Here is a 16,669-nt window from a genome sequence, read left to right on the forward strand (position 1 = left end):
TCGACAGAGATTGCATGTCATTGTACTATCTGCTGCAGAGATTGCATGTCACTTCACTGTCGACAGAGATTGCGTGTCATATCACTGTGGGCGGAAATTGCATATCACTGTCAGTAGAGGTTGTATATCACTACCGGTAGAGGGTGTATGTCATATCACTGTCGCCAGAGATTGCATGTCACTTTACTGTCGGCAGAGATTGCATGTCACTTCACTGTCGACAGAGATTGCATGTCACTTCACTGTCGACAGAGATTGCATGTCACTTCACTGTCGACGGAGATTGTATATCACTGTCGGCAGATACTGGATGCCATATCACAGTGGAATGAGATTTTTGACTTTGTGCAAATTACTACTAATTTATTTTTTTGTTTGGTTGGTGTTTTACGTCGTATTCAAAAATAATTCACTTAAACGATTGTGGCCACTAATGATGGAATATTATTACTGTGTTACAATCTACTGGGCATGCGCTGTTGTTTATTGATACATAAATATGTATGAGGTTGGAATAATATAAATCTGTGCTTCAAAACACACATTCCTACATCAGCCGTCAACAAAAACGGACGTTTGCTGTCAGTGATCGCAAGACGGAATTAACCATTAAGTTCATTAACATGAACAGTGTTTGGCTCAAAGCACAAAGGACTTGTACATAAATAAAGATGTTTAGACGTCAGTCATTGCTGATATGTTCAGATCGTCACAATTAGAACCGTCTAAATTTACTTTTTCCATAACAATCAATGCTCTTTTTGTTTTGTGTGTTTCTGTTTTGTTGTTGGAAGATTCCAAACACCAGTGAAAACTATTATCTTTCACCCATGTCTCTATGAACCAGATTTCACAGACTGGAGACCTAAGCGTCCAGAAGAGCTACAAACTCCTCAAGGTCTGTAGACACTGCCCTATATAGCAGCACCATGTTTGTGTATTCAACAAAAGTTATAGGTAAATTATGCAGTAAACGTAGCCTTTGATTTTCTGTCATTTGTAATTTTGGTCAGGGAATCGAAGCTATTTGTAGAAACGGATAGTGTTCTTACTCCAAAAAGACAACACAAGTTCGTGTTTTAGTGGCGCCTTTATGACCCACATTTCACGGTCTGGAGAGCTAAGAGTCCCCATCAAGGTGTGTATAGAGACTGACCTGGGCGGAGCATCCTAGCTTTTGTCAGGACTTGTGTCATAACTGTACTACACTTTCTGTTTCCGCACAGTAGAGGCGATCAAACCGGTTTCACTATCGCTGTTTGTTTTCTTGAGAATGGTATTATGCAATAACCCTGTATAGCCTTCACGGACCACTAGTCCATATTCTCGGAAATGCCAACTTACTTCGCGCTCCGTTAATCTTCTGTATACCATGTTTGAGAAAAAGACAAGTGGAGAGGAAACCCGAAAATGATAAATGATAGATAAAATGTTCAGATGACACCTTTTAAAGACTAATTCTAGGTACCTGTATATTTCATAGCACTTTTGAGAAATTTGCCAGGGTCTTGTTTTGCTTCAATTTTTTATATAGATTATAACGTAATTAATTACGTGTAATTTACTCTTAGTGAATGTAGACAGTTCTGAAGTTTGTTTTATTAGAAGTTATTCTGGAATCTTGCACCTCGGACAAGTTGTTATTGATGTGTTTCTTTAGCATTTCTGGTATGGAATTTAAGAGGCAGATAGGAAATACATAATGAAATTGTTAATCGTAAAAAGGCAATATATCCGTTAAAACAATAAAAACAGTAGTCTTCACAAAAGCATGAATCCGAAAATGCAAGTTGCAGAACAAATATATATGGTTTATTCTTTTATATAATTGATTGTTGTTTAACGCCATTGTCAGTAATTTCCCATTATACGTTTGTGGTCAGTGTTAGGAATGGAGGGAAGCAGAGTGCACAAGGTAAACAAGGTAAAGTTACTGACTAACTTTCTCACTGGTAGCTAACCATAAGTATGCACACCATACTGGTGGAAGACAAGGGTTCTTCAGTGGACGTTAGACCTATTGTCACGAAGACTACACAAGCACTGAAAGCGGGGGAATGTACAAATTCATAAACCCAAAGCTGGTTTTGAACCCACACCTTGTGATACTTAGAGATTAAAAAGGCTAGCCACCTATCTGTTTATTTCAATGGGAAAAAAGTACTTGAACAACACTGCAGTGAAATATAACTTATTTCATCCAGGTTTTATTTCAAGCTACAGTATGTTTATCTATTCAACGTACGAAAAGGGTTAAAATTGTACAGCCAGTATAACCTTCAGTTTACTGCCTGTAAATTGTACTTTTGGTGTAGAGTATCGAAGTTCTTTGGAGAAGCAGATTGGGTATGTTGTTTTGATGTTGGAAGTTGCTAAAAAATAAAATAAAAGCTCGTCTTTTCAGTGGGAACTGTGTGGCCCACATTTCACGGTCTGGGGAGCTAAGTGTCGAGATCAGCTATAAACGAACTCCTCTAGAGAATGTCCTTAACGGAGAACCCCGGCCGCTATTGTCCAGGTTACTAACTCTACTAGGCTTTATGATTCTTTGCATGTGTAATTAAGCGGACCAAATATGCTTCACAGTGTTTGTCTCTTTTTTCTCTTTGTCTCAGTACCATTACCTGAGGACATGTACAGCCTTCACGGCCCACCAGTCTTTGTCCTACTGGGAAATGACCAACTTACGTAATCGTCCATTAACCCCCCCGTGCACCAATGTAGCGCAGTAGACAAGACGAGGAGTGGGGTGGGTGTTGCTGGGGGTTGTCAGAAAGAACATTCACAAAATGTCAAGATAGCCAATATTAAAGAACACTCTAGGTAATTGTATGTGTTTAACAGGGCCTTTTACAAAGTTCGATACCTTTTGCTATCCAACATTTGTTATTCTTCGTATGTTTTATAACATGCATATGGAACAGATATAGATATGTCCTTATTTATCCCACGTATTTTACATTTATTTATTTTTTTATTTATTTCTTTATTTATTTATTTATTTGATTTTTGTTTTACGCCCTACTCAAGAATATTTCATTTATACGACGGCGGCCAGCATTATAGTGGGAGGAAACCGGGCAGGGGAAAACCCACGACCATCTGCATGTTTATTTTACATTTAGAATATGTCGACTATTCTGCAATCGGTTTGATGGCAAATGTTCAGTTTGAATAAATATCATGAAGCTGACTGTTGTGGCTTTTTCCAAAGCATTCCTGGTATACATTTTAAACATAAGTTAGAATATAAGCGTCACGTTCGACATTGATATACCACAAGTAGACCATGACGGAACATTTCAAGTTTATAACCGTAAAATCCATTTATAAAGCAACCTACATTCCTCATTTTCCAAAAGAATAAGTAAGAAATAATGTATAAATAGTAAATAAAACTGGTAATATGTAAGACAGGGGCAATCGTCAATTTTCATTGATTGACAGGAAGACATTGACAGGAAAGACAGCCGAATATTATTGGCATGACATTCAGTTCAAATTTTAAACCCCTAGGCCGTGAATAATTTGCACCTTGAACAAAAGTAGAGGCATTACAGTTGAGGCATATGTCAAAGTTGGTAGGTCTGGTTTTTGATATTGATATCTGTGCTGGAATGTTTTCACACCACTCAAGGAATACTGTTTAACATTTGGTTAAATGTTCAGGTGTTTCAATGCTTGGATGCGCTAACTTAACTAAGCCATGTTATGTAAAAATTTCCATCGGTTTGACTCATTGCTGTAAGTGGTTGAAAATTTGGGCTATACAAGAAAGCAATACAGAGTTACCAGCCTGTCTGGTAACATAAAGGTACTCGATGTTTCGTCATTGGGTTTGATTCAGGAAAACGTCTTAAACATGATTTATCTCGTAACTTTTCTCGAAGATGACGTCAAAAAAGTTTTCTTTATGAATATTTGTTTAAGTGACCCTATAGCTCGAGAACTGACAATTCGGGTAGTCTCTCTAGCTGAAATACGCCCTCATACGCATGTATGTAGACAAACAGGTAATTTTATCCAATCAAAATGATCAGAGTAATCTGTCCCTAATGTAATTTCCTCCGGGTGTGAGATGAAACGGTCTGAGAGTTCAACAGAACGTGATAAACGTGATTGTGTTAAAGCGTGTTTGACAATTGAATGTATTACGCCACGCTATGCAGAATAAAGTAAGAGAACGGGGCAATACATGTAAAGAAAAGCAGTCAACAGTTCCAAAATGATGCCACATTTCCAAATAGAGACACAAGAAATGAATTTAATCAATATCGAAAGCGTGTACCATGCTACTTCATAAGTTTTCGTCAATCAAAATCCAGCTTTGGGATAACCTGTTTCTACGGCTCATGTGTCCTTGGTGATAATATGTGGCCGACGACACCCGTGTGGCGACTTGAGGAGTCTTCTAATTACGCTTAACCTGGTTCTAAAAAACATGTATTCATGGTGTTGAGTCACATTGCCAGATTGGATATATGAACAGTTGGAATCAAAGCGCAATTGAGATACATATTTTGTTATCGACAACTGATATTCTAGCGTGGCACACGATCTGTCTAACATGATTGAAAATTGTTGACTTCGCTTTGCATGATTCGGTCCTATTTTCGTTCTTTATAGACTTTCTTGATTTTTTTGGTGGTTTGTGTTATAAGTCTTTTTGTGAAATGGCTTTGCGATTATTGACCTGGAATGTCCTTACTGATTGACGACTGGTATATGAATGTGTGTTTCGACGCAAAGATTCCATTAATATCTTGTGTGCATATCTGTATTCCAAAAGTGAGACAGTTCGTCTCTGGATTGGGCACTAGCCCTCCACGTCTATAAAACTGATCGCCATCATGTGACTGAAATATTTTCAGAGTTCGGCGTTCAACAAGAATGAGGAAATCAATGAAATAAATTAATAAGTAGTTTGTTCATTATGCAACGGTGCGCAGTCTAGATTTCATCACACCCTCGTGATGTGCAAGATATCACCTGTGTTCTTATGATCCATGCTAGGGGCCTCCGTGACCGAGGCGGCTAGCACACCAGCGCGGTACAATGACCCATGAGTCTCTCACCAACACGGTCGTTGTGAGTTCAAGTCCAGCTCATGCTGGCTTCCTCTCCGGCAATGGGTGGAAAGGTCTGGTAGCAACCTGCGGATGGCCGTGGATTTCCTCCGGGCTCTGTTCGGGCTTCATCGGATTATAATACTGGTAGCCGTTGTATAAGTAAAATATTCTTGAGTTCGGCGTGAAACACCAATGAAATAAGAAAATAAATATCAGCCATGCTTATACCAAAGCATTTTAAAGTATGATCAGCCAACCAATCACTCTGTCTATCCATCTAATGTTTGTGAACTGCATGTAATAAACATAACCTCATCAACACAGTGCGACATGAAAGCCAAGTTTAAAAAATCATCAACAACAATTTTATTCGACAGCGGATGGAAAAATATATGCAATACAAACAAAAGTGACCGGGTGAGCTTGATCCAATAACCACCAGTAACATATATTTGCGTTAAAGCGGCAGTAGCAAGGAATTTGCATGTCTGTTAGAGGAAGAAGATCAGCGGGTCAACTTAACACGATAACAATCTGGTCATAGAATTTCTATTTTACATATATACAAACGGGGCAGCGGGTTTTAGCGTACAGTTCATTAATCGTCAAGCCTTGTCCATGTGCGTTTCCGGTCTTGTAGCCTCTGTATGGCGGCGTTTTTCCTGTAGTTGTGGCGCGCGGCTGGCAGCGGTTTACTTGGCCTGGTCGGCAGTGTACTCCTTCTGGCCGGCGGTGATCTGATCTGTCACCCAGGAATACAGCTCATTCCAGGCATTTTTCGTGGTTTTGTTGAAGGTAGACACGGTTGATTCCATTTTATCAGTCATGGCACGTCCCAAGTACTGAAAAACGCAAAGCATCAGAATACATAACTACCAAGTGAATATCCCCAATGGTCTATTGCGGTTTACGAACATTTTTACTTTGCGGCAACATAGTCAAGAAAAATTCATGTAATAAAACAAACTCTTTCCAAGGATGAATAGTAAAAAATTGAGCTCAGAGTTGAATTTACTTACGGGAAAGTATTCTTGTGGAATGTTGTAGCCCTGGGTGCCATGGCGACCACCAAGCTGCTTCAGGATTGGTACAACGTCTTCCAGGTTGTCAAGGTGGTCCACGACCATACCCAAGTATTTGATAACTCTAGTCACGTGGAAGATCACGCGAGAGTTGTTCTGGAACTGACCAGCAGCGGTTCCTCTGGCGAAGGCGAATTTATCCTTGGTATGAGGATGCAACTCAAACAATCTGTAAAGATCATAGAATAAGGACTTAATAAAAGTGTATGAGAGATGCAAAGGCAGAGTCTGAACGTCCGGAATTTCAATTTGACACATCGAGAGGGCATTTAATGGGAATCTTAAAACATAATACAAAACAATGAATGTTCTTTAAAGCCAGGCTTAGTGATGAGTTATGAATGTTCTGAATCATTGTGTATTATTTCAGCCAGCAGCTAATGATAGCATACCTGAGGAAGAGCTGAATGCCAGTCTCCGTGGGGTCCCCCTGAACGTAGGAGGCCCAGGATGACCGGATCATGTTCTTTTGACTGTCATCAAGTCGTGGGTAGCTTCCTTGTTCCTTGAATCGAATGCACTCGAAGAGCCTGTAGACATTCACGAGTCCATTAAGTTTATGAAAGGAGTTTGACGATATCATAGTTTTTCATCAGTGGACAAGGTTGTAAGTATCGTAAAGCTGGTTCCTTTGCGATGTTTTAATGTGATTCTGCATTAAATGTAGTTACAACACAGCATTTGAGTCACTCTAGACTAGAGATATCTAATAAATTTCAATTAACATCAATGGATTCTATTTTACCTAATATCCCTTGGGCAAGCGACCGGATTTCACAGGTATTGTGTGACTATTTGCCATCTATCACCCTCTGACCACTGCTCTGGCTTTACTCTCTATGCTGTAAGATTTTTATTATTTTGAATCTTCAAAGTAAGATCTTAAAACAACTGGCAAAGTGTAGTAACGGACCACTTCTTCGCGGTATACTTACTGAAGGAACACAGCCTCGGCTGTTTTGTCAATGTAACTCTGAGACTGAAAGAAAAGGAATACAAAACATTCATTTTCACGGCTCTACCTCACATTATTGCATTAACTGCTTTATAGTAACTTTGTATAAAAATAACAATAATAATAATAACAACAATAATAGTAATTATTATTATAATAGGAAGAATAATAATAACAAATGGATCGGTATAAACATGAACAGAAGTGTATATGGCTTAGATAGCAGATTTATCTATTTTTGACTATAATATTCAGTATTCTGTCCAGTTCATTGTTAGGTAAAGAACACACAGACTCTCTGGAAAACCATCTTAACTACATGTAAGTACATAGCAAGTAAACTGAGATAATGCCGCAAAGGCAATAATCGAATCCAGAATTCCAAGTGCACACTGCATTTGGTGGTATACTTTCAGTTATGTTTGCCTTAGAAAACAGGAAAATAAAAAAAAAAATAATAAAAATATTGAGAATATGTCAAACATACCATTTTCCGCTCAAATCCGCTGCCCAAGAAAACAGGAAGAGTTCAGTGTGAGACGTTGGAGAAGTGAAGTTGATAGAAGGTAGGCGTCTTAAATAGGGTTTATCAGATGGTTTTAGCCAGGTCCCGCCCATGCTCTGGGTCACAGACAAAAGGTAAAGATTCTCGTTACTGCCAATCACTCCATGACCGCATGCGCATCAAGAGAATAACGAGAGAGTATGGAGGTGAACACATGTGCAGTGGAGCGCGAAGTGTCACGTTTCGCTTCATCGCGGAACAATATAATGCCATCACTGCGGCTTAAAGTTAGGTAATTTCCGTGGACGCAATCTATGTTCAATTCTTTTTACTTATAAAGGCTATATTGGAGATGTGTGGCAAAACCTAAGTCCATATTTACTAATGAAAACAAATTTTCTATCTTCACAAAGTATAGCTTAAAATTATATACTTCAGTAAGTATCAGTCTTGTACCTACATTTCTTAGTTTCCAAAATGATTCTAAAGTTTAACAAACGTTATAATGCGACCTTATATAGGTTTTAGGAGCTTACTCACTTTAAGCGGAAATACATTTACAGACGATCGAAGCTGATATTTTGTGAATGGTAATTTTATCAGCTATTCTAAAATAATAGCAAAATTCGACTGATCGCTTAACTGCCACAAATAGCCGGTATAGTCTCTTTAACTGTGATTAAGTTGGGAGGCGTACTGCTAAGCTGAGGACAATCATCATGACTGCAATTCTGAAAACAGAGATCTGTATAAAATGGGCGATACAAAGTCAAGCAAATACAGCCTGTAACAACTAAAAGGAGACACTTTGGTTGTGCAGAGTTGTATTTAGCCCAGTTTAGAAAAACAAACTTTTTTGTTTTCGTTTCAACGTCCCTTCCACATTATACTACTATACAAATGAAAAATTTGTTTCATATGAAAATATGTGTGGCAGTTTGGTCCAAGGAATATACTTGCCCTAAAAGAATGTTCCATATATTCATTTACTTGTTAAAACATTGCTTACACTTAACTTACACTATACACTGGAGAACAGTGAATACTTTTTTTTGAGGTGCCATGAGAAATAATTAATTTCTGTAATGCAAATATTAGTGTAAAATATCTGTGGAGGTATATTAGGTTAGGTGTTTCGATTATTCATTTTGTAAGAGTATTGAGAGTAGTGAAAACATTAAGTACTTCAGAGGATATTGTATGCAAACTTTCTAGAGTGTGGAGGATATCACACCTCTCGTTCTAGAGATTGTGTGAAACTGAAACCATATCGTTGTAAGTAAAAGCTGCATGTAACTGCACAATATCTCAGTCGGCAGAGATTTTGCGTGAAACCGACACTATATCGTTGTAAGTGAAAGCTGCTTGTAATTGCACCACATCTCTGTCTGCAGAGATTGCGTGTAACTGGCACTACATCGTTGTAAGTAAAAACGGTTTGTAACAATTGAGAGTAGTGAAAACATTAAGTACTTCGGAGGATATTGTATTCAAACTTTCTAGAGTATGGAGGATATCACTCCTGTCGTTTTCGAGAGAGATTGCTTGAAATTGGCACAATATCGTTGTAAGTAAAAACTGCTTGTAACTGCACTATATCTCTGTCTGTAGAGATTGTGTGAAACTGGCACTATATCGTTGTAAGTAAAAACTGCCTGTAACTGCACCATATTTCTGTCGGCAGAGATTGCCTGAAATTCGCACTATATCGTTGTAAGTAGAACCTGCTTGTAACTGCACCATATCTCTGTCTGCAGAGATTGCGTGTGACTGGTACTATATCATTGCAGGTAAAAACTGCCTGTAACTGTACCATATCTGTGTCGACAGAGATTGCGTGTAACTGGCACTGTATCGTTGCAGGTAAAAACTGCTTGTAACACCATAGCTCTGCTTGTAGGGATTGCATGTATAATTGGAGTAATATCGTCATCGGCAAAGTGTTCATTCGACTTCGATATTTTCGTACATATTTACATATCTGGATATTAACGGTGCATTTTCTTCTGAAATATTGCATTATTTACAAAAACCCAATTTTTCAACTGTTTTGTTTATATTTTTTGGACTTTAGGATATTTTAGGTAACTATCTTGAATAAATTGTTTATTCCTGGATTTTTGAAAATCATTAGTGAGGCTGTAGGGTTATTACTATGTACTGAATATTAGAATCTGCAGGAAAATGATATTTATTATTACAGCAATCTTGGACATATGTTGGTGATGTCCGTTCAGTAACATTCACTATCCGGAAAATTCCTTATCATATTACTGAAAACTCATTAAAATCTAAGTCAAAAGACAATTTGGATTAGTCAATGAACAAATATATCCTCGGGCCCTTGAACCTTCTAATGTACTCTTATGTATCATTTCATTTTCTTTAAGTTGTACTTTTGCTACATACAATAGAAGCTGTGTAAGGAACCGGTTTGGACATTTTCTCCTCGGAAGATTCCAAAACACAAGAGGAAGTTCTTCTTTTACTCGGTATTGTGTGACCCCCATTTCACGGTCTGGAGAACTAAGCGCTCAGAATGGTTACAAACTCCCATGCAAGGTTTGTAGAGAATATTTTAGGAGGAGCACTGTGGCTATTGTCAGAACTTCTGTAATAGCTCTACAAGGCTTTATATTCTTGTACAATGAATCGTGTCAAACAGGTTTCCCCATCTATGTCTAGTTTTGGACAATGTCATTATCTGATGGTCCTGTATGGACCCACTAATCCCCATCCTTATGAGAAATGACCAACTTACTTCATCGCCCATTAATCCCATAGGTTAAATTCTCTTACGTACAGCCCGATCACTATCTGCAGTGTATGGGGTAATCTCCTGTCAGATTTACAGAATATTACATGATCACAATGACACAATTCCAAACGCTATCACGGAGCCGATGTACTCTGAACCAATTCTAGAAAAGTTTTAAGGAAATAAAAATAAATTTCACAGTATGAGACGTTTATAAATAGTTTTCAGAAGACCTATAACTTTATGGGCAGTAGAATGTGTTAAAATAAACATATACGGTAATAATTGACTAACGGAACTACTTTCAGAACAGCCGACCTCTGCCAGGATTTAGACATTTGGTGTGACCTATTTTATGTTTTATTTAGATGGGCAAAATATAAGAAAAAGAGCACAACAAGATGGGGACAAACTTGCGGAAGAGCAACAAAGCACACCGGTACCTCGAGATCTCTTTAATATTTGTCAGCTGGGCATTTTATCTTTCATTTGTAAACGTTTTTTTTTCTGAATTTCCCCTTGTCGTACCTTCATCACAGTCATGGGATTGAAGGGGTTAATGGACGGTTGATTTAGTTGGCCATTTTCCAGAAGGACTACCGTGGTCCATGTAGGCTATAGAGCGTCACCAGAAATAGCAATGTCCAAGAAGCAGACAGAGGTGGGGAACCCTGTTGACCAGCTTGATTGTACAATAATATTAAGCTTACAGTAGATAATTAGCTTGGCCCCTGCGCGAGGTCGACACACAAATTCAAATCTAGGTCCTGATCGACAATAGCCAGGGTGCTCTGCCCAGGGGAAGTCTCCACGGCCCTTGAAGAGTTTATCACACAATCCCGACGGAAAGTGTTTTGGCATGTTACAACAACATAAAATAAAAATAAAAACGGTAAAAGCTGTATTGTTTAAAGAGCTTCGGCAGTCAGAAGCAAAATAAAGTACAATTTGCAGGTACACTGGTAAACTGACAGGCAATATTTTCTTTAGATTAAAGGATTCAGTTTTGAAACACTCAGCGTATTATTAATAGTTCACAAGTTTAAATCTGTATTTGTGTCCAATGCACGGACTAAGAATTACTATAAATGTTCTTCATACACATTAAAGCTATGTACTGATTAACATCAGTTTGCTATAAACTATAATGTTCAATACGTCATTGTAATAAAGTTACACTAGTTGTAAAGATTTGCATAGATCCGTTAGCTGAACAAAGTCTACGTGACATTAAACTTAAAATTCAAGAAGTGTAAAAATAAACAGCATGTGCACATGTAATCCCTACTGACAGTCACATGGTGTCAGATACATGCAATTCCTACCGACAGAAAAACGATGTCGCTTACTATACATTCAATCCCTACCCACAGAGATATGGTGTCAGTTACATACAATCCCAACAGACAGAAATATGGTACCAGTTACATACAGAGATCTGATGCCGGGTATATACGATCCCCACCGACACAGACAAGGTGACAGTTACATGTAGGTGCATTCCCTACCAACACCCGTGGAGGAACGGAAGAACTCTAATACTCTGGTTAAAATATCCCCCAAGAAATTGAATGTTTTCATTGTTCTCTATACACTTTTACAAAATGGTGTATGTACCTATATACTGGGTTCTCCGTCGCACTAAACAATATTTCGGTCAAATAAAGACGATTTGCAAATGAATAATGGAAGCTATTACCCTAATACATATCTACACATATATTTCATACGAATATCTGAGTCAACTTTTAAGAAAATGTCATCTGGGAAAAGCATGAGATGCTCTACTATAAATGCTTGCCTACATGGCCTTCCCTGATTACTAAAAACTGACTGTAACAATTCTATGTTCCGTGAATCTTGTTAAAATAGCAACAATACTCTTCACGTGAAAACACTAACTTTTATAAAGTTTTATAAAACATATTTAGAAACGTGAGCAATTTTATAGGAATATAAAGCCAGATTGATTTTCACATTCATTAAACTTTTTAATCCATTTTATAGGCCGGTAAGGTAGATATCAATGTACGATGAACATAGAATTTAAAAAAACCCCTTTTTCTCGCCATTTTCACCCATGGCATGATTGTCCAAAGTTTACCCATCCCCCCTCCTCCCCCATGACGACTGTCTACAAAAATGATCATGGCTATATACAATAGAAACTGTTTAAAGAACCGGTTTGGCCATTTTCTCCTTTTTTTATTGTCGGAAGATTTCAAAACACAAGAAAAAGTCCATCTTTTACTCGGTATTGTGTGACCCACATTTCACGGTCTGGAGAACTAAGTGCTTAGAATGGTTACAAACTCCCATGCAAGGTTTGTAGAGAGGAGGAGCACTGTGGCTATTGTCAGAACTTCTGTAATAGCTCTACAAGGCTTTATATTCTTGTACAATGAATCGTGTCAAACAGGTTTCCCATCTGTGTCTAGTTTTGGACAATTTCATTATCTGATGCCACTGTATGGCTTTGACGGCCCTCTTTTATACGAATATCTGAGTAAACTTTTAAGAAAATTTCATCCAGGCAAAGCAGAAGATGCTCTACTATAAATGCTTGCCTATATGGCAATCACTGATTACGTACAACTGGCTGTAACAATTCTGTTCCGTGAATCTTCTTGAAATTGCAACTATACTCTTCACGTGAAAACACTAACTACAAAGTTTTACAAAACATATTTAGAAACGTGAGCAATAACGTGAGTACAAAACCAGATTGATTTTCACATTTATTAAACTTTTTTATCCACTTTATAGGCCAGTAAAGTCGAAATCAGTGTAAGATGAATATATAATTTAAAAAAACTTTTCTCGACTTTTTCACCCATAGCATGATTGTCCGAAGTTTAACAGCGCCCCCCCCCCCCCCCCGCCCCTCCGGTGCCATCACGCCTGTCTACAAAAATCACATTTCTTATCTTTAAGCCAAAGTTAAGACACTGTTCTGCAATGAAGCGAAACGCGATACTTCACGCTTAACTGCTCTTGCGTTCATCGCCATACCACTCCTATAGGCTCTCGATGCGCATGTCATTATTAGGTCATTGACATCAGCGAGACTCTTTCCTATTTGTCCGCCACAAGCGTAATGGGCGTGGCTTGCCTACACCCATTTAAGATGCTCATTATATAAGTCACCTATCTGCTGTAGTCTTCACTTCTCCATCTGAACTCTTCCTGTTTGCTGGGGTAGCGGGTTGAAACGGAAAAATGGTATGTTTGCTTTATTCGTCATCTCTTTTCTTTATTATTACAGGTATGAATTTTGTTTATTATTTCGTTATGAAAAAATCTTGGAAATGATGCCGCCAAATGTAACGTGTGCAAGCAGGGATCTAAATTAGGGCTCTTATCACCATTAAATTTGTTTGGAATTAATGGGAGATAAAATACGAAAATGAAGCATCTATGTCAGATGAAATACCATTAAAACCTATACAGAAAAACAGTTTGATTTAATTCTTAGAATTAAAAGTAAAATGATTTTAAAGCACAGGATTGGAAAATATTAAAAGAGGGCATGAATGACGCCACATCCAATCGAGATGTTTTTCTTGAAGTAGTTCGTTTCAAGGTTCAACGATTGGCAACGTCTTTCAAAATATGAAAAAGCAGCAACAACCTGGCTTCACAGAACATGATTTATATGAAGTTTAATTGGTAGTGCTCTAATTTCTTTCATTCTGTCTTCCCCGGTACAACTGGTGTGAGGCATACCCATGGACATTAATTCATTTCTTGCATTCTTTTCTTTCAGTCTCAGAGTTACATTGACAAAACCGCAGAGGCTGTGTTCCTTCAGTAAGTATACCAGAAGCTAACACCGACATAATTCATGTCCGAAATTTTTAAAACCTTACGTTCAATATTCAAGTCTTGCAAAACACATAGTGGTATAAGCATGCCCATTTGTTTCAGAATCAAACTAAAATAGTAAAACTCCCTTTCACAAACTTGACGTAGACTTGAAAATAACAAGTGATATGACAGAAAAGTTATTGTTACAGGCACGACCTTAAACCCCAAGCACACATACATATACGTTGAAAATAATGTTCAGTGCTAAACACCAGCGGTAATAGATTTTGTCTCTCTACAGGCTCTTCGAGTGCATCCGATTCAAGGAACAGGGGACATATCCACGCCTTGATGACAGTCAAAAGAACATGATCCGGTCATCCTGGGCCTCCTACGTTCAGGGGGACCCCACGGAGACTGGCATTCAACTCTTTCTGAGGTAAATGGGAGATTAAAATAATACACAAAGGTTCAAAACAGTGACAAAACATCTGTAAAGCTTTTAACAGCCTTTATTGTTTTTCATTATGTTTCAAGCTTTAGGTTTTAAGTAAGATTATTGACGGCTAGTAAATTAAATAGACCAAGTTTCTAAAATGCTGTTTAAGCGATGATACATATCCAAATTCTTCTAATTTCTCATAAAACCCGATTCTTCACTAGTCATGCTGTCTGCATTTGTAAGACAGTTTTACCAACTCCCTACCTGATGATCATTACAGATTGTTCGAGCTGTACCCTCGCACCAAGGACAAGTTCGACTTCGCTAGAGGAACCGCTGCAGGTCAGTTTCAGAACAACTCTCGCGTGATCTTCCACGTGACTAGAGTTATCAAATACTTGGGTATGGTCGTGGACCACCTTGACAACCTGGAAGATGTTGTGCCAATCCTGAAGCAGCTTGGTGGTCGCCATGGCACCCAGGGCTACAACATTCCACAGGAATACTTTCCCGTAAGTAAATTCATCTCTAAACTTCCATCCCTACAATGAGTCTGTTTACTTTGAAAATTGGTCACGATGTTATGGAAAAGTAAATATAAAATTATTTATTTATTGGGTTGGATTTTCACGCGGTACTCAAGAATACTTCAAGAATACTATGGCTGCCCACAATATGGTGGGAAGAAGTCAGGCAGAGACCGTGGGAAAACCCACGACCATCTGGAGGCTGCTGGAAAACCTTCCCGCGTTCGGCAGGAGAGGAAACCAGCATGAAATGGACTCGGACTCACAACAATTGTTGAGAGGTTCGTGGGTTATTGCGCTGCGCTTGGCCGCTAGTCACTAGGTTATGGAGGCCTCAAGTAAATATGAAAGGAATCGACCATATACGTAAATCAAAACAAAGTTTGAGAAAAATGTCGCTGGGTTATTATGTAATCTGGTAATTGCCTTTTTTCAGTACCTGGGACGTGCCATGAACGACAAAATGGAATCAACCGTGTCTACCTTCAACAAAACCACGGAAAATGCCTGGAATGAGCTGTACTCCTGGGTGACAGACCAGATCACCGCCGGCCAGAAGGAATACACTGCCGACCAGGCCAAGTAAACCGTTGCCAGCAGCACCACAACTACAGGAAATGCTCTCCCATACAAAGGCTACAAGACCGGAAACGGACATGGACAAGGCTTGAAAACTAATGAACTGTAGGCCTACGCTAAAACCCGCTGCCCCTTTTGTACATATGTAAATTAGAGAATTGAAATTCTGTGACATGATTGCTCCTCAGTCACAAATGTTTTTTTTTGTTTATTTTTCCATCCGTTGTCGAATAAAGTTGTTATTGTTAATTTTTCAAACTTGGCTTTTATGTTGCATTATGTTCTCTGGGAAGTACCCGTTTTTGTAATAACTGCGATTTAAAACTTTAGATGGACAGGTTCACTGACTGATTAGTTGATTTGTGACAAACTTTAAAATGCTTTGGTATAAGCATGATGTCAGTTTACTTGACTGATGTAATGACTGATGCCAGTAGGGTGAAGAACATAAGTAGCCATTCTATTTCCATCCACGGCCATAAGTGGGAAGGTCTTCCAGCAACCTGCGGATGGTCGTGGGTTTCCCCCGGGCTCTGCCCGGTTTCCTCCCACCATAATGCTGGCCGACGTCGTATAAGTGAAATATTCTTGAGTTCGGCGTAAAACACCAATCAAATAAATATAAATAAATATTTCCATCCATGATGTGTTAATGTAAGTGGTAATTCTCCTTGTGCTTGAGAATATTTCACTTATACGACGGAGGTCAAATTTATATGGGTGATAGATATTGATGGAGGGTACGGAAAATAAGTAGGACAAAATGTCAGTGATGTATTTATGAAACTGACATATTTACCCTGTGCTCAAGAACAATTCAATATCCCCTGCATATAGAGGCTGGTATTTTATGAAAGGGTGTTACTTGACTTCTAAAAAGATTGACCGATCTCAAAAATTTGAATGGACATGCGTTGATCGACTTTTTGGCAATTTCTGATATCC

At 38.4% G+C, this 16,669-nt stretch overlaps 1 protein-coding gene across 1 annotated transcript; it reads left to right on the forward strand.

Moving 5' to 3' along the window:
* The first annotated feature begins 15,015 nt into the window (after positions 1–15,015).
* On the forward strand, positions 15,016–15,851 carry LOC135466658 (flavohemoprotein-like). Its single transcript, XM_064744276.1, has 2 exons — positions 15,016–15,130; positions 15,582–15,851. The coding sequence occupies exons 1-2, from the start codon at positions 15,023–15,025 to the stop codon at positions 15,729–15,731; spliced, it is 258 nt and encodes an 85-aa protein (XP_064600346.1). The 5' UTR covers positions 15,016–15,022; the 3' UTR covers positions 15,732–15,851.
* Positions 15,852–16,669: the final 818 nt, after the last annotated feature.

The sequence above is a fragment of the Liolophura sinensis genome, chromosome 6, assembly GCF_032854445.1.
Source record: "Liolophura sinensis isolate JHLJ2023 chromosome 6, CUHK_Ljap_v2, whole genome shotgun sequence".
Taxonomy (NCBI): Eukaryota; Metazoa; Mollusca; class Polyplacophora; order Chitonida; family Chitonidae; genus Liolophura; species Liolophura sinensis.